The sequence below is a fragment of the Capricornis sumatraensis genome, chromosome 15, assembly GCF_032405125.1.
Source record: "Capricornis sumatraensis isolate serow.1 chromosome 15, serow.2, whole genome shotgun sequence".
Taxonomy (NCBI): domain Eukaryota; kingdom Metazoa; phylum Chordata; class Mammalia; order Artiodactyla; family Bovidae; genus Capricornis; species Capricornis sumatraensis.
Genome location: NC_091083.1, coordinates 21,845,427 through 21,865,064, shown reverse-complemented (window position 1 = coordinate 21,865,064; position 19,638 = coordinate 21,845,427). Strand labels below are relative to the sequence as shown.

The 19,638-nt window shown below is 38.3% G+C and overlaps 1 protein-coding gene across 10 annotated transcripts in view; it reads right to left on the bottom strand.

The window, feature by feature from the left end:
- PARD3 (par-3 family cell polarity regulator) overlaps positions 1-19,638 on the bottom strand; it is a 568,914-nt gene that overhangs the window by 208,415 nt on the left and 340,861 nt on the right. For 8 of the 10 annotated variants that reach the window (XM_068987363.1, XM_068987364.1, XM_068987366.1 and 5 more), the window contains 3 exons: positions 14,260-14,448; positions 12,492-12,662; positions 4,015-4,165 (listed from right to left, as the gene is read on the bottom strand). In XM_068987363.1, coding sequence (XP_068843464.1) covers positions 4,015-4,165; positions 12,492-12,662; positions 14,260-14,448 — 511 coding nt within the window. Of the gene's footprint in view, positions 1-4,005; positions 4,166-12,491; positions 12,663-14,259; positions 14,449-19,638 lie in introns of all 10 variants that reach the window. The other 2 variants (XM_068987362.1, XM_068987365.1) reach the window with 1 other exon arrangement.

Sequence of the window (19,638 nt, the reverse complement as noted above, 5' to 3'; positions counted from 1 at the left end):
GCAAAACAAGGATTCAGCTTTTTTTCTCTCACCCACGATTCTGGAGGCTAATATTTCAAAAGTCTTGAAAATACATATTTTTCCATCAATTTTCCACTTTGCAGCAACAACAAACTTGTCAGGAATATTGTTTTGGGATCCAACTTCAGGAATATATTGGGGGTAATAAATAAGTTGCCAAACTACATATTCTACCAAACTCCACCTAGTTTGCAGGTACGTGGCACATCCTGAATGTGAACCCTTTGAGGGCTGACTTCAGAAGCCTATGATCTGGTTTTCAGTGAATGAACTTTCCTCTTTCCACAACTAGTTAAAAAACAAGCTAAGATTTAAACTGTAGCAGAGTAAAACAATGCGATACAGAATGACTTTACCAAACATTTATTCATTGGTGTATTTACATAGGAGGCAGCACCATGCATGACACTAGAAACCAATGAAAACTTTGCCAGTGATTTGACTCACAATAAAAAACAACATTAATGTTCCATTTCTCTATGTTTAATTTCTAACAAGTTCAAACTACTCTGAACAAAAATTTTTTTAAACTCACCACAAGTATATGAATATAAAAACTACTGAATTACATTTGAAAATGGAGTCAACAGATTTCAGTTGTGCTTTAAACAGAAAAATTCTTCAGATAAAAAATGTTGGAAAACATGTTAAGGCTCCATGCTCCCAAATGTGATGGTGTCCTATGAAGCGCACATGCTGGTGAAATTAGCTGCACCTATTACTGCTATTGTTAGTAGTAGTAGTAGTAGTTAAGATAGTCCAGGATTTATAAAATACTTTTAAGGCTTTTAAAAGGAAGAAATCCTACGTAGACTCCATACAGATTTCTCTTTGATGAGTGTCCAAGATCACTCCTTGAAAATCCATGATAGTGGAGAGTCAGCCAATACCGAAGATACCTGGAGAACTCCTGCCTTTGTTTGCAAGTCTGGCTGAACTCACCAAAAGCTAAGGAGATGAATCAGGTTCCAATAACACGGGATTCATGACTCAGAAAAATATACATCATAATTTTGGTTCAGGAACACGGAATTCTGGGGCTTCAGACCTGTCACTTAATTTCTTTAGTCCAAAATTCCCCTGCACAGATGTTAAGTAGGTGGGGGCACATGGTTTGTAAGGTGGTTTCCTCTGAAACAACTTATTTGATTTAAATCACAGTGTCGGCCAGGACAGAAGATTCTGCAGACTGTGTAATGCCAGTTGCTTGAAAATGTGGATACTTAAAAATGGATGTTAATAAAGGTTAAATGTCACTAATACTTACTGTGTGATCCCACTAATCCCCAGAGAGGGCTATTTTTAGAAAGAGGAAATAGCCAAGAACAAAATAAAACTAAAATCATCATGGGATCTTGGGGCTTAGCTCTTTTATTTGTTAAGTGGGAAAGTGTGGCTGGTGACATCTGACATGTTCCCAACTCTAGAATCTCTCCCTTTTTTGGTCTATTGTTTGGAAGCTTCTCTCCTGAGTTATGTTCCCATAGAAATGAGTCAGCTTCAAAGCTCCTTTTGGACCTAGAGTTCCACAGGAGGAATATTCTATGTGAAAGTATACCCTGTCCACATGAAATTAATCATTTCTTAATGTAGTCATCTGGAATTTCAATATAAAGTTCTGTCTGAATCATAGCAGATCATGAAGCAGATACCACCACCTCCACTGGTGTCCAAACAGGGGTAAAACGGATAGAAGACAACCACTAACCAAACAAGATCTGTCTGAGAAATTCTCATGCACCCAAATACTGCGCCCATTAGTAAATGATGGTGCTAGCGGGTTTAGCTTAACTGAAATTCAGTGCTTTAATTTCTTATATTTGGTACCTTGCTTTGGTATCTTTTTGTAAAACACTATCTTTTGCAAGATTTCTAACTCTTAAGTGGGAAGTGACATTATGAATACTGCTTGTTTCTTAGGGTCAATGATGCTGAAACAGGTACTGACAAAGACTAAAGAATTCTCAAATTTTTAAAACTCAAGATAAAAACTCAAATTCAGCACATACATTTCTCAGAGTAAAATATATGAGACTCCTAGTTTCTAGTACAACTAACTTGTAAAAAAATGTCTTAAAATATCCAAATCATACAATTTCAGTTTGGCCTACCATAAAAGCAGTCTGTCACCCCCAGCCCAAAACAGAGCCCACAGTACATTACAAAGCACAGAGCTGAAAGGGAGGCTACTACCCCAGCAGAAGCATCTGGAATTTTAAAGTCCATTACATCTCCAGCAGAGGGAAAGGAAAACAATGCCAACTCTAAAGCAAACTTAGGGCTAATGAGGTCGTTACTAACAAAGGCAGGGCACGAGACGGAAGAAAAAGAAGGAATCCTCAGCCCATATATACAGCATTTCCAAAGGTCACTAGGTGAACTGGGGGCTTTTGGTTTGTGTTTTAGGTTTAGTTTTTCGCCTTCCTCTGAAGCATCAGGGATTGGAGGCAGGATGCAGGTTACAGGAACTGGTGGACCAATGGTCTGATTCAGTATGGCAAGTCCTATGTTCCTATAATAGAGGGGAAATTACAGCGAATCACTTTGTATGCATACAGATCCAGGGACACATACTCTCTTTCTCTCTTAAGAGGTCTGAATTTTCAACAGTAAAAAAAGCGCTTAATGAAGATCAAGTGACACACCAAAACTGGAAAAGCAGGGGGAACCTCACAGCAGTGAGGACAGTGACTATTAACAAATGAAGGCTAATCTAAGGCACCATGTGCAATGCCTGTCGTCTGACAGGTGTGCAGTACCTTCAGCATTCTTCCCCTGCTCACACTCCACCAAGACGATCAAACAAAAACGGTGACAAAATTAAACCAGAGAGCTGGCATGTCTTTATTCTACGTGTAATAAAATTAGAAATGGGGAATTTAGCACTGTGTCCAAATAAGAAAGCGAGAAGGATTAGAGGAAGAACAACAGAAAATTCTACTAGTCATGTTCACATATTTTTCTGATCATGCCTGGTAGAAAGTTCTTTGAAGGCAGACTGTTTCTCACTCCTCTTTGCATCTACAGCAAAAGTAAATACAGTGTCTTGCCAACAGCAGGCTTTCCATAAACATACACTGATGAAGGAAACAAATTCCTGTCCCAGTGAAGCTTCCTAATGGAGATATGGACTGTATTCAATCTCCATTAAATGTGCTGAGAATGGAGTTAAATTTAGGCTTGTACTTCAGATTAGAGGCTTGCAAAACACACCACCAATTAAAGCATTTTAGGTCATGTGCTATTTTAATCAAAACAGCGTCTTACATTTTAAATTTGACAACTCTCACAAGCTAATCCCAAGATGAGCAACTCAGTAAATCCAACCACTCTGGTGGCAGAGCAAGTCTTTATTAACCAGATCTGTTAGCAGAGAGCTGAACGGCTGCAGAGCAAGTGCTAATAACCTCATTACCCACTGGGGGCCACACAGACAGAATGGTGCTGAATGCAAACAAAGGACGCAAAAACACTGGTTTCAGGATTTTCAAATGAAGCCTTTGAAAAAGTTGAGATGCAATTAAAACAGGGTAACACTTTAGTCCATAACAACCACAAAAAAATGTGAATATTTCATATACACATATTTACATATTTTTTCCTTTCCCTGTAAACAGTGCTATTATAAAAATATGACTTTGAAATCATGCCATAAACCTCTAAATTTTGATTTAAAAAAAAAAAACCCCAAACACAGCTTCATTTAACATCTCAGACACACTAAGAATATCTTGATCACTGGAAAGCACTTCTGTGTGATCCCCTTCTTTTTCTCCTTTTCCACGTGTTATAGGATCTAAACCTCACTTAACAAAATCAATGTATTGATTGCCTCTCTCAGCATTAACACTTCCTGAATAATTATAACGAACATGCTCCTTTTCCTCTTGAAAACATGGGACTCCTTTACATTAATATTACATCAATAACCTCTCCGTGAACCAGTAAAATCATAAACATAAGATGGGACCAACAGGGTTGTACCTGACTCACCCATTATCCTACTGAGCGCAGCATTTCTTGTGGGTGATTCATCAAGACCCTCGAGCCCGCTGTAGAGGGAGTGGGAAATCCTTCGTTCTCTATCATCCAACACTGTTTCAATGGGCAGCTCGGGTCCAGAGGGGCTCCCAGGTGACTTCAGCTGCAGAGAAAGATGGAGAAAGGCAAAGTCAGAAGTGGAGGCCCAGGAGCAGCATGGGGGAATTATAACAACTTGCCCAAGGCCTGCATCCAACTGAGTACCAAATGAACTAGAACTTTTCACCCTGTACCAAAATAATTTGTGATGACAGCTCTGCCTAATGACCAACTTTCTGTGCCACTTTACACTGTGCCTCCCATGAAGTTCTGTCAGATTTCAAGCACTGGAGGAAAAATATGTATATTAAAGGCTTTTTTCCAAACTCATCGTGTTGCTTATTTTTTCAGTTTGACGGTTAAGTATCTGTTGAAGTCAATTTAAGTTATGGTTTAATTCAGAACTTTTTTATTGCACATGCTGCCCTGTGCAATACATGCTTTATCATTATCAGAATGGAAGCTGAAATTTAACTCTGCTTTTTACATTTAGAGTGTGTAAATACAACTAACCATTAGCACACCATGGTGTGTGTGCAGGGGAGTATGACCACCTACAATCTAAGACCTAAAGGCCACTTGTTAGCTCGTGTCTTCAACAACACACTGAGCCTCCGTTTTTTCTGCCGAAATTAGAAACAAATTCTATTCTCTCATTGTAATCCTAAGTATGAGAGAAAATAAACCATAGGATAGGGACCTCCCTGGTGGCCCAGTGGTTAAGATTCTGCCTTCCAATGCAGGAGGTGTGGGTTCAATCCCTGGTCAGGGAACTAAGATTCCACATGCCTCATGGCCAAAAAAAGCCAAAACATAAAACAGAAGTAACACTGTCACAAATTCAATAAAGACTTAAACTCCGCCCCCCCAAAAAAAAAGCTTTTTAGGATATTGACAATACAGAAGTAAAGATTAAGTATTCTAATGAAGCAGGCAAAGATGCCTATTTACAAACATACAATCTGCTAGATAAGTGGACCATATAGGTTGATTCCCATCACCAAGAATTAAAATAGTAAGTGGTATAACAGTTGTGCCTTATAAATTATGAACTTCATAAAAATAATAGGAGAGAGAAATCTATGCTAGTAAGGCCATGAAACAATAGGGAACAGAACATATAAATACAAATCCTCCCAATGGGGGCTCCAAGGTTAACACCACCTGATGCTTTGGCAAAGGCCTACCTACAGCCAGAGGCAGGGAGGACTTGGGTAGTGGGGGCGGCATGGAGGCAGGGGCTCCACCACAGCAAAGCGAACGGTGCACGATCCAACACGGAGGAAACCACAACTGTGGCTTCTCCATTGGAACAAATTCTTATTTCTGTTAGAAGCTATCATCTGTTTAATATAAATGAGATATTTAATGAAGTTCTGAATTGTAGACTTATCTCGCCCAGTTTGATAAGCACCGGGGAGATTTAATGCATCGAAGGGTCAACACAATTACAACTGGAGGCACGTCAAACTGCAGGAGAATAATAAACGTGCAGTGCTGGTGAATTAGACTCAATAAGGTTTAAATTGTGAAATGAGGATTTGTTTTATTAGTTTCTTTTTTTTAATTGCAGATTACAACCGACAGCTTTACTGAAAAGAAAATTAAATACTCAAGGTCTTGGATATAAAAAAAATAAAAAAATATTTTCTGAAAGGACATGATGCCATAATTCCAAGGGACTCTGGGGAGGTAAAAACAAAAATAAACACAACAAATACCTGATATCTTTAAAAATAGACAGGCATGAGTATTTTTAATGAGCACAATATTAAAGAGACTCGCTATATGTCTCAACGTGCAAAACCTGCATCCTACACAATAATTTATTTTATCATAAGACAGACAACACATCCGTGAGTTTGCTTAACAAATACATTTAATTGAATTACATAACTGCAAATTTTTTAGATAATAAACTCTTTATAAAGCACCATTATGAGAAACCCCTAAATATCCCAAGAGGCTATTTTAGAATTTATAAAGTCAAGTAAAAATTCCATTTAAAGAATAGTACACACAGGCTTTCCAGAGAAAAACAATAAGATGCCTATTCATTAGGAAAGTCATACTTGAGCACTTTCCTGGGAAAGCATCTGCACCTCCCCACCACCCTAACTGTGTCTAATTTGCATCTCAAAAGACAGATTTAAATGAAGACATCAATGGCCTCCTACATAAATATTTAACAGAAGATACAATGCCTTTTAATTTCTTAAAAAAAAAAAAAAAAAAAGGATTGGAGTACAGAGTTTTGTTTTAAATCTTTTGATGATTCTTTTTGTTGTTGCAAGCAAAGAGTTTAAGAAAGAAGAGTGTATCCCATTGGAGTGTGGGAGTGGCCACTCCAAGGAAGGTGGTCCTAGAAGAGAGGGTGGCCTTCCTGCAATATGGTTTGCTCCCAGGCAGACCATATATTTTCCTTATATGAAACTCTTATCAAATTAAGCTTAATTCCAAGAGGACACCAAAATAAAAGGACTGCAATTTTCACTTTGTCTTTTCAGCTGCAAAAAAAATGTTCTTCCATGCAACACAATTCAGTCCCAAGTAGGAGCAGAAGTTTGGGACCCCATCAACTCCAGTGCTAGGAAAATAGGAATGCCTTTTCACCCATTAAAGAGAATTCAGCTCTAGGCTGCAACAAGATAACCTATACTGGAGGTCAGCATGAAGCGATACAGTCTTTTCCCAAAGGAATGTGCAAGTGCACGTCACGGGCCAAGAAATAGCCTATACTCTTTGACCAGTCTATTCATTTCATTTTCCAGTTGCCATCCTCACAAAGTAAGAAGCTAAGTGAATAACAAAGATTCATGCCAATCAATAATATCAGAACTTCATTTACGAAGGCATAAACATTGGGAATTACTCCATACCTAAGAACAATGGAAATACAGCATTCTCTTAAAAACATATTCAAATGATCATATGTGGCTTTTATAATCAGGAAATAATAAGTGCTATTTAATAACAAAAAGCTGGATACTGTCCAATGAATATGCTTTATATTATACACTTGGCCTATTCTTCCTGGGAAAAGGTGAAAGATTGGTTTCTTTTAAAAGATGAATATAATATCTATAGGGCTTTGTAAAATCTCATGTTGTTTTAAGTGTGCATTAGCAGGTCAAATCATGTCTTTCCCATAAAGAGAATGTATCCCACCATCTCAACTATAAACAGTGAAAAGCTGGCACAGATACTGCCCTAATCCCCTTCAGCAAGCCTAAAACTGGGTCCGAGTTAGTAATTGGCACAATCTCATTATCTGATATTTCAGTCTTTATAAGCTTATTCTGTTTTATCCCCAATTCCTGGCACAGAGCAGGCACTGGGTGAATAATTGGATGAATAAATTCATTTCTGAGTGAATGACTCAGAGTTTCCTTAAAATGGTTTAGAGAGATCATACATATAGGCCATGTGGAAGCAGGCCCTTAAAGCTGAGGACACTGCACAACACTGGAAGTAAAAGAAAGTTGATTGAGATAAAAAATCACACACTGTAGAAAATACTGGTTTGGTCAAAAAGTTCGTTCAGGTTTTCCATGCCTCTTAAAGGGAAAACCCAAACGAACTTCTTGGACAACTCAATACTAATATCCAAAGGACGAGTTAACACAAAACAATGGATAAAAAGATGGGGTTTAACTTTGGAAAAGAGTGACCAGAGTTTCAGGGCACAGTTCCGAGTTCTGCTTTTATGAAGAACCATTGCCAACGACCGTCACGTCTCCATGTGGTCGAGAGCAAGGGCCAGAGTGTAAAGCAAGCCTGGACGTGGCAGACGCAGAACAGATGGCCTACCTGACTCAGGGTTACTGTCCACACTTCCCAACATAGCCAGAGCATCAACTGCCCAAACAACGCACACGCCATCAGACCCTCTCGTGCGCCTAAGAGGGATGGACACCTTGCTTCTCGATTTCTTAAATTACTTGCCAGCATTAAGCACATCATTTGACCTCCCTGTGTTTATTTCTTCACACATAAAGAGAATCATAAATGACACCTTAGGCTCCTTTCTATTCTAATATAGCTTTCTAATTCTAAGAGGATTAAACTGCGAGAGAGAATTCATTTTAAAGTAGTCCTTGGTCAGTTCAGTGAGTTTTGACAAATTGATAAATCCATGTAACATACACCTCTCTTTGGAGAAAGGGCATTCCCATTACCTTAGTAAATTCCTCCTTATTATTTCCCACTCAATCCCAACTTGCTCAAAAGCAACCAATGATATTTTCATCCTAGTTTTCCCAGTTCTAGATTTCCATATAAATTAAATAATGTTGATAATAATAATAATATTAGTAACAGTATGAAAAATTAATAATCCCAATTGATATCAGCTTATTCATTGCTATAAAAATGCCTGCTGGGATGATTAACAAGAGCTTATTAAATCTATAGGCCAAGTTGAGAGAACTGATACTTCAATGATACTGAATCTGCTAATCATGTATCACTCCACTAATTTCGATCTAACTTAATTCTTCAGCAATGTTTTATAGAATTATGAGTACAGAGACTATCTGCATTGTTCAATTCATCCCAAAGTATTTTACAGTTTTTGATACATAGAACAGGATCAGCTTGCTTTGTGGGAAGACGGGCTTTACTGCAGTGTAAACAAAATGGGTTGACGAGGAGATCCTTCAGGGAGCGGCAGCACAGAGGCCTGCTAGGTGACTGGGCAACTGCAGGGGATGGAGGAGAGTCGGGGAGGAGAGATTCCAGAGGAGGAGGTGACAGAGACAAGAAAGGCATCTGAGAGGTCAGGGTCACCCCAGATCCCCAGCTTCAACAGAAGAAACAGTAGAGCTATTTCTTCGGGGAAGGACAAAGGTGGATGAAGAGCCCGAGGAGGAACTCAAGGAGGAAAAAGCAGAGGTGCCTCAGAGACACACCAGTAGATGTCTCCACTGAAGAGGGGGTCTGGAACTAGAATAGGGCCCTGAGATGGTAACGCGATCACAGGATTCATCACAACGAACACAGTACCCGAACACCAGGGAACAAAGGTCTCCCAGGGAGCGTGTGCAGAAGACACAGCCTAGTAAACGCCCTGAAGACTACTAACCAATAAAGGAATCGGCAGAAGAGAGCAACCTTAGAGGAGACAGAAGGGCCAGACTGAAGTAGGAGAAAAACGGAGAGAATTGACAGGAAAGGATTCAAGAACGAGGCAGCATTCACAGACTCCTGAGAAGTCAAGAGGAAGAGACGGAGGAACATCTTCTAGAAAATATCTCGAATGTGCTGTACAGAAACAAAGAACAGAGAAGTGCAGGGGAAGATGTACCAAGGGCAACGAGTTGCCAATTTTTTTTTTTTTTTTTTAAATCTTTGGCCATACCGCACAGAGCGTGAGATCTTAGTTCCCTGACCAGGAATCAAACCTGCACCGCCTACTTTGGAAGCCCCAAATCTTAATCACAGGACTCCCAGGGAATTCCGCAGAGTTGCTAATTTGTAAAGAAAACATATTGAGACAGCACACAGCACTTCCCACATATAAGAGAGGGCAAGGAAAGATGTGCCAAAGCACAAAAGATGAGCTTATTGCAAATTTTCATCTTTTCTAGCTTGAAATTAAGTATGCAAACCCTTGATTTAAAGATGAGTCAGTGAAATAAAGTTCTGTGATACTGTCCAAGGCCAGACTACACAGCTGATGGATAGACCCAGAAGGAGGGAACTTAGCACATTATTCTGGGTTGAGGTTCATGCATGACAAGACATGCTCTGGTTACATCAATATTTACGGTAACATAATTACACAAACCCTCTCAGTAATTCAGGGAGATGTTTCTCCAAAGGTAATATATAATATAAGTACAACAGCAGCAAAATCATGTCTTAAGACTTATGGGAAGCTGAAATGAGCTCTTCTGTCTTCATAGAATTCTTTAGTTAAATCCTGTCAGTACAAAAGGCTTTTCACTGGTATTACAAAGAGAACACAGCACTCGTGATAAGATTTTTTTTTTTATCTAATTGCTTTATAAGCTTACTCTATCCTAAGAAATAGTAATAACCAGCAATGTATGAAAGTGATACCGTAAAGAATATTGAATATTAAAGTCTATTACTGCATACTGCTGCTGTTCCCTTACTTAAATCATTTTCATTCACATAAATTCATATGTAGAAGTGAATGAGACACAAAGATATTGCGGTGGGATTTCAATTCCATGCATCTTACAGGGCGACAGGGGATCAAATCAGTGCCTTTATCAAAATATTTTCAGGCTAGTACAGGTTTGTTTGGGGAACAAGAGGGAATCACCTGAACCACATGAAAGCATGTCTAGATTCAGGATGCTGACCTTGGGTCTGTTTCTTACAGTCGAAGTGCCCATGTAATATTTCAAGCTTTGCTCTGAAGGAAAACTTTGAGAAGGTGATAACAATATGATATACTGTCCAGGAGAACATCCAGGGATGGAACCCCCATCAGTTCTGTTTGTTTTTTATTTGCACTGGGTCTTAGTTGCGGCACGCAGGATCTAGTTCCCTGACCAGGAATCGAACCCAGACCCCCTGCGCTGGGAGACTGGAGTCTCAGTCACTGGACCACCAGGGAAGTCCCCCAGGGTTTTTATTCACCACTATACCCCCAAGACCTAACACATTTTCTCAATGAGCATCTGTCTAATGGATACAGTCTTAGGGAAAATCAAATTCTTCCATTTTTGAAAAAGACCTAATAAAGAACAATGTGTCTTGTGAACGAACTGTGGAGATAGCTCTTTACAGGACTTATGTTTAAAACATCAGGGAATGATTTGGAAACCAATAAAAATTACCATTCAAGAAAATCAATCCAGTAGCCTAGCATTTATATCGGAGAAGGCAATGGCAACCCACTCCAGTACTCTTGCCTGGAAAATCCCATGGACAAAGGAGCCTGGTAGGCTGCAGTCCATGGGGTCGCTAAGAGTCGGACACGACTGAGCGACTTCACTTTTTTTCACTTTCATGCAGTGGAGAAGGCAATGGCAACCCACTCCAGCGCTCTTGCCTGGAGAATCCCAGGGACGGCAGAGCCTGGTGGGCTGCCGTCTATGGGTTCGCACAGAGTTGGACACGACTGAAGCAACTTAGCAGCAGCATTTACATTCAACATAAAAAAGCTAATGTTTTACTTTCATAGTTTTCCACTAGGAGGTTTCTAGTTAAGGTGACACTCTTCTCTTGCTGTCGTGGAAATTAACTTGTTAATTAACATTGTCATTCTTCATTTGGAAAATAAAAATGTAAAAGTAAATCTATGGTCGATAATTTTTCAAAAATTGGTCACCTCTCCACTAACTACCCCCTGAGCTCAAAGGTATGTTGCAAAATCCAGTTGTGTTAACTGATTGGATGAGCCATCATCATGACTGAAAAGCTTTCTTTATATATTAAACACAGATTTTAAAATTAAGAAAAACACCTAAGCAGGTTAGGTATACTTTCCAGTTTGTGCGATTTGCTAAACATTTTCTCTTAGCTGATTTAAAAGTATGGGGAGTTGAACATCAGTAAAGAGAAAAACAACAAACAATACTTTCAGCAAGCAGGTCCCACCTCTTTCCTATAGATGGCACATACTTCATAAAATGTCTTTAAAAAATCGTTTGGTTTTTTTTCAGGTTCTAATATTTATTAACAAACCTATATTTAATTCCCTTTAAATTTTCAAATGCTCTGCTATTGAAACATAAGTAGTATGTTTCTACTTGGTATGTTTTTGCTAACTGGGAAAACAAAAGCTCACGTCCTTCAGGAAAGAAAACCTTCCCACTCACACCTGGTTAGACACAGCACAGGTGCAGAACCCACCATGGTTTCATGTAGCAGATATCACTGAAAAGCAGGTTCTCCAGAGGAAAATGCCCAGCCCTATAATAAAGGACGAAGCAGGCCAGGCGTGGGAAGGGAGGCTCCCACTTCTGACCACGTCACAAGAGAAACAGACTCTCCCCCTTGAGGGACTTTGCAAGAGGCACCCAGTCTAGACAAGCAAGGGAACAAGCAATCGTTGCTTTGATGTTTCTCCCTCCTGGTTCAACACTGCTGAACAGCAGAGAAACTGCACTCTGAGCAGGAATGTGTGGCTCTGTTTTCAAGGTGTGAATCCTGCTAAACAAAGGCGCCTTCCAGATCCCGGCATTAACTGTTGAGGTGGCAAGAGAAATATTACAGCATGCTCAGGAGTATTTTGATCACAGAATGGAGAAAATAAATCACAATCTAATGACAGTGAAATAAACTCTAGCCACCAGAGATAATTGAGAATCTTTTGCGGTAAAGCCCAGGGACCTGTAATTCTTCGTCCAGTGTCAGGACAGAACTTGGTACCTTGGCCATTTCAGATGCCTTCTGTCTTTCTCATCCTTTACCTCAGTGCATTTGCTTATTCTCCTCGCCACAATGAGCTGGATCATTCCTCGCTTGTTCCCTTCAGTGGACATGGACCTCCGGAGGGTTTCCATGGCATCCTGGTTTGTCTTGCCCAACAGGGATTCTCCATTCACTGCTATCAGTTGATCATTCACCCGAAGCCTCCCATCCTGGGAAGGGAGCAGGTAAAAGTAAGTGGCATTAAATAATCTGTGATAAAAGAAGCTGCTTTCCCCTTCGTTAAAAAAATAAAATGAAAACAAAGCAAAAAGGCAAAAAAAAAAAGGGGGGGGGGCCTTAATACTAATGGATTATGCCCAATTGAACACTAGCATAATAATGTGTGAGCAGCCCTTGCAGCCTGTGTCTACTTCAATCATTTATACATTTGTAAATCAAGTCATTATCATAATCTGTTTACCAAAATAGCATACTAATTCAAAGGACACAAAGTGATTACTTTCCTGCTTCCACAGACACCCAGAGAGGTTATTTACAACCCAAGACATGCAAAAGCTCCAGGCTATTAGACAATTGCAGAGAAGAGCAGCACGCCCCCCCTCCCCCAACAGACAGCCAGGACATTTTCTCTCCTCTGGGAAACAGAAGTGACCCACGAGGAGCGAAGGGAGAGAAGAGGGAGGGATTAACCTTTCCCGTCAGGCAGGTCTGTGCCAGAACCTGAGCTAAGTCTCTGCAAAGATAATCTTCATTTCACTAGCATGAACCTGGGCTGTGAACTCGGAGATCAAAAATGAGGAGCTGAAGATAAGACTTTCATCCCCAAATGGCACATCACTGAGATTTCACCAGTTGTTTGATCCTGTTTAGGTTATTAGGCAAAAACCCAGAAAACATTTAAGTGTTACAGGGGATCAGAATACGCCACCCCAAAACACACCACTTTGGCATAAGGATTATTCTCAGTGGAAGGCAAGTGAGAAATGTCAGACACAGAGAAAGGGCTCTGTCCTCGCTGCCTCTGGCTGAACCCAGAGGAGAAGGTCCTTGCTGTGAAGATGCCAGGTCTCTTCTCTCTCACCTGGAAGTGGAGGGCGACCCTCACACAGAGACAGAGACTTACTGAGATGAGTCTTCAGAAACAAACCTATAAAAGGAGACTTTTCTTCCAGGGGTTCCCTTCAGAGGTTTACCATCCCACAGTTGACTGCCACTGGAAGCCCAAACCCTCTTTCTTCGTCTAATCCCTAACTCTAAAACTTACCACCATTTGCTAAAATGGTATGAGAGTGAGTGAGTGAAGTCGCTCAGTCGTGTCCACTCTTTGCGACCCCCTGGACTGTAGCCCACCAGGCTCCTCCACCCATGGGATTCTCCAGGCAAGAATACTGGAGTGGGTTGCCATTTCCTTCTCCAGGGGATCTTCCCAACCCAGGGATCGAACCCAGGTCTCCCGCATTGCGGGCAGATGCTTTAACCTCTGAGCCACCAGGGAAGCCCAAATGGTATAAAATGGAAGCTAAAATGGTATACAAGCTTCTAAATCTAACGCTTCCTTAGGTTTTCACTTCTTCCTGGGGAGTCCCATACACATAAAATTGGAAATTTTACCATCAGTAAAATTTGTAAACTTTTTCTCCTATTAATCTGTTTTTTGTTGGTTTACTTCACAGGCCACAGAAATGAACATATATAGGGAAAAGGAATGACTTCACCCCAACCACTTAAATGTTTCCAAGGAATAGGGCTATAAATTAAACACTTCTGTGAGTGCGCACAAGCTTGATGAGACTGACATTGGCTTACTTTCGATGCTGCTCCTCCATTGATAATGGACTTGACGAAGATTCCCAAATCTGCGTGGTTCTCTTTCGACCGGTTACCTTTGACACTGACGCCAAGACCAGCAGATCCTGAATCATTCAGCGGAACTTCAAACGTCAGAAATTCCCGGGTGCCGTCAGGTGTGAGAACAGTATCCTCATCTTCTGCTTTCTAACAGGAAACAAAATTGCACAGTTATATTCCAATGTTTCTGTTCTTTTAAAGGACTGCTAATGAGCTAACAGGCACAGTATTTCCACGGAAGTTCCACAACAGGATGCATAACAGCACACACTGCACCCCTTCCAGATGATTCCTGGAGCCAGCTGCTAATATTTTTATGTGACACTTGTTTCAACATCGAAACAAACCTAAACCAGATTCTGAGAAATACAGGAGAAAAAATGAAGCAGAAAGACTAAAGACATGTAGACCCTTAGAGTTTTGGTCTGTTTTTCTTTTTCGTGGGGGGTTTTCATCTGTTTATATATTCTAAACCACAGGAGAAAAACAGAAACAGCAGGCAATCAAAATAAATAAATATAACTCATTTGTCTCTGTTTTTCACTAGGAATTTTCAGTGTTATTAATAGATTAATGTTTATTAAGCGTGTATCACTTTATTCTTGAACAACAACAAATCCTGATAATACAGTCAGCAGAAAAAGGGGTTGATTTTCAGAGTTGCTAGAGAGTTTTAATCTTCAACATTTGTGAGACAAAGTAGAGATAAACAACTTTAGAGAAATTTTTTTTTCCACAGTACTGTATGATACATACTGCAGCTGGTGCATAGTATTCAAGCAATATTATTTAATTAAAGAGTTGTATATGCCAACCTTGATTTTGTAATAGTAGACATCCAGTGCATAAGAAGACTGCTGCAGAACCCAACACATTGCAGATGCACAAACTTTGCCCAGCTCCTCCCCAAAAGCAAGGAGCAAGTGAATGCTTCAGGTATAACCTGATTAAAGGCAGTGTGATGACATATAAGTATTTGGACACCTGGGGAGGACGTCCTCTGCCTTCTGTAATCCTTGGTAGTGTTCCCAACTGTACGTTGGCCATCTAGACATAGGGCACAAGTTCTCTGAATCACAACTAAATGCCTCATCTAAGCTTATAAGTTTTCCTCCTTCTCTTTTCGTACTTTTGGATTATTTCTTCTGCATCCACCTAGTCATTCACACTGAGATTATCAAAATATGCTTGAAGAATGGTTAAACATCTAATGGTACTTAATGAGGCTGGACTATAAGGCATGCTTTGAGGATTGCACTTTTAAGAACTGTTCAGTTACATATGTGTAAGCCTACTGCAGAGCAATGGAACTGTGGGTAGACTTCAGTTTTTTCTTTGCATCTCAACGAATTTTTTAAAATTTTCTAATAATTATCAAAATTAACATAATAATATAATTGTTAAAAGACATTTGGAAAGTTAACATGCAATCTGAGATATCTCAATCAGATGAAATAATTTTTGAAGTACAGAGTTTATCAGTAAGAGTCTTTTTTTAGATTATCATAATACAAGAAATACATTATCCAAATCCACAATAATGTGATTTTTTTGTTGTTTCTAACTTACTAATAGTCAATGCTAACACTCTTTGTGCCATCTGGAAAGATAGCCTCAAAGTTATCAGGACAAGGTATGTTTAAAAAAAAAGAACTCTAATATGTTAAAAATACGAAAATTATATAATAAAGAATATTTTTAAAAGAACTTGAAAAGATACAGAGGGATAGTATGTTAACTATACAAAGTACCAAAATCAAAATAAATCCTATACCTGTGCATTATAAAAGCCTTCTTACATTTAAAATATTCCCAGAGAATAATTACAGCTCAAATAAAAATCAATGGATTGGGGAAAAATAAACATTATACTCTATTAAAACACTGACATCATATTTACTATGCAAAAGTATCTTTATATATTTGTTTTGCTCTATAAATTTTATTTTCATCCATATGGTTCAAAACAATTGGAAAACATAAATAAAAACCTTGCATGAATGAACATAGCTACCTCAATATAAAATGTTTCTGACGTTTGAAATACAAAATCGTATCAGAACACAATAGAGCCCTTCTAGTTTAAATTCAGAGGAAACTGAAAGATAAAATTCACTTTGTGAATCAGAACCAGTACTTACATTCCTGGGAAAATTGCATTTGAAAAGACACAGAAACCAAAGACAGTTCCTTACAAGGGCACTTTTAAGTCTGATCATTCAGTGCGTTTATTTGCCTCAAATCTGGAAGCTTCTTAATTGTCACTTACTGATTTGTAGGTTCAGTTTGATTTTTTAATGTTTACTTTAATATATTGACATTTCCATAATGTTCTACTAAGACTTAAAATTTTCATTTTTTTTCTACTCGAAAAATCAAGATAAGGAGCTGACTGAATACGTGAACAGAAATTTTAATCAAGTTCAAATCATTTCCTGACATGTTGCCCTGCTCCGAACCTGTTTTAAAGGAGACTGTATTCTCCATGGAAAAGTTTCATTTCTTATGAAAACTGCAGGATGGGAGTTTAATACTCTTTCCCAGCTTTCTTATCGAGTCTTAAGTCATTATTGTCATTAAAAACATTTAAGTGAGAGATTGTACTTTTCATTTGATACTGTATTATTAATCCATTTTGTTCTTGACATAAGACTGAAATTAACATCAGTTTTTAGAACTTAATTCTCCAGAAGCAAAATGTTTTTAAAAAATTTGCTCTTCAAAAACTATTTCAAAGTCTACTTTATACAGAATTTTTCCAAAAATCTTACTAATATGGGGATCTCTTCATTCTGATACAAGGAGAAGCTAATTTTCTATCATCTTCAACTGTTACTCCATCCAGATTCTGTACTGTATCAACTGTTTCTTGAGTCAAGATTTTTCATAAAGAAACACATAAATATTTTGTTTCCCTTTAATTTGCTCCTTAAGCCATTTGGACATGAATGTCACTCAAATACACATCATGTCCCTCATATGCACACGTGATTTTTTTCTATCAGTACAATCTGGCATGTTTTCCCTTAGCCATTACTCCATAGGCATTTTTGCCTTCTAATGCCCAGAAAAAAAGAGCATTTTTGCTAAGCATATTAGAAACAGAAAACTTAATGTATAGGTAGTATGAAGGCTATTTATTTTCCCACTAATCCTCAGGATGGCAGAATAGATGCACACATATGTGCAGCGAGACAGAAAAACAGCCACAAGTGATCTGCACTAAAGCCTAGTTTTCCTTTCTGCCCCAAACAACAGTCCCAATAGCCGAGGGGACAGAGCTGGCCCACAGGCCACTCTGAGCCTGCAGTTAATTTGCAAACTTGCTAGCAAGGAAGTAGAAGTTGATTATATTATGTGGTCAAAACATGATCATTGGGCAGGGATTAGCGCTAGGATGCGGAAGACAGGTAGGGCCAAAAAATTTTATGATGAATCTTACAAAATAAGTACGGCATCATATTCCCATGCCTAACTTGAGTTTTCATACAAGTTAAAGACAGAATACACTAACTCAACATCTAGAGTTTAAATAATATGCAAGTATAGCAGACAAATAATAATAACCATTTACAGTTTTAATCAAGAGCAGGATTTTTTAAAGTGAGAGATGGTACTGTGTTTATATTTTTTGCACAAAGGAATAACCCTACAGTTTAAGCTATAGATTTTATTTTACCCCATATGCAAGATGAATGTTTATGCATGATATTTGGGCTGATACTTTAAGGTTAATTCCTCTTATTGGCAAAGTTAAAATGTCACATCTGGTTTTATGTGCTCTTTTCTGATTCAAACAGTACATCTAAAATAAATAACATTTAAAAATTTTTTTAATGTTTTCCTTGATGCTACAAATACTGAGGAGGGAAAAAAAAAAGGTTTTGTACCGTTGTTAATCCGTAATGTGAAGCCAGAAAAATCATTTCTCCAAGAAACCCCACAAACTCCAATTGAGGGACATTCTCAAAGTAATTTGCTCTTCAAAAATGAAAACCAAAGATAAACTGAAGAAACACTCTTGATTAAGAAAGACTAAAGAGACATGACAATGAGATGCCAGGCGTGATGGTACAGTGGAAACGGGACCAGAATTTGAGGCATATGTATCCATTCGTTTGTTCACGTCTGCACACCGTGAAGGACACTAACTGAGACATCAGGTAATACAACTCTGTTAAGTCAGTGCTGACTTCATGGCTTGATGACTATAACCTGGTCACATGCAAAATGTCATTCTTTAGGATGCACACACTGAAAGGTTTACAGATGAAGGGGAATTATGTCTACAGTTAATCTCAATTCTGAAACAAATTATACAATGGAAAGGAAAGATGGAGATATTAGAGGGAGGGAGAGGGAAGAACGGAAGAAAATTACATATCAAATGTGGTTAAATATTAACAAAAAGACAAATATACTGGTGCTCCTCAGGCTATTCTTGAAACTTTTCTGAAAGAATGATGTTTTAGAATAAAAATTACACATAGTAATTAATCCAGAATAGTATTGCTATATCTAAAACAGTCATTTTTAAAACAAACATATTTTTACTACCAAAATAATCTTTAAAATGATCTCAGTTCAATAGCAAAAAAAAAAAAAAAAAAGAATAAATTTTAAAGATAATTTTTATCACTCTACCATTAACGGAAGACAATAAAAAATAACTAAGATATATTTCCCAAGGGAAAATACACCAAACATTAGGAAACCTTTAACTTACTTTAGTGAAAGTAGGGAATTTCAAATGACTCCCCTAAAAATGGATACAGATTCATTATACAAAATCATTACTATTTTTGTAAGATCATGAAAATATCATTCTATCCCAATCTTGGAATAAGATTGTTTTAAAGTAAGTTTGAACCATCTGAATTGAAAAGTATTTCACTGAATCATGACTTTAAGCTTGAGTACTTAAAGCACTAGAAATAGCACGTATTTTATAAAATTCTTTGTGATAATAGCAACATTTGATGGTCAAAGCCAAACTATTATGATTAGTTTAACATATGATTAGGTTAACATATGATTAACGTGTGATTGTAGAAATCTTCAACAAAAACTCAAATTAGAGAATTTTGTATTCTTCCATCAGTGTTAGCCAGGAGAGCCCATGTTTGATGGTCAGAAATGTTTGATGATCAGTTTCTCCCAAAGAATTTATACAAGGCTTTGAATGAAGAAGTACTAACCCATAATTCAACCCCCATTAGGCTCGCTATGTGCTTTGTCTTTCTTTGGGCTATTTTTCCCCCAGCTTTCTTGAGATATATTTGACATATAACACTGTGTAAACTCAGGATGTACAAAGTGTTCATTTGGTACAATTAT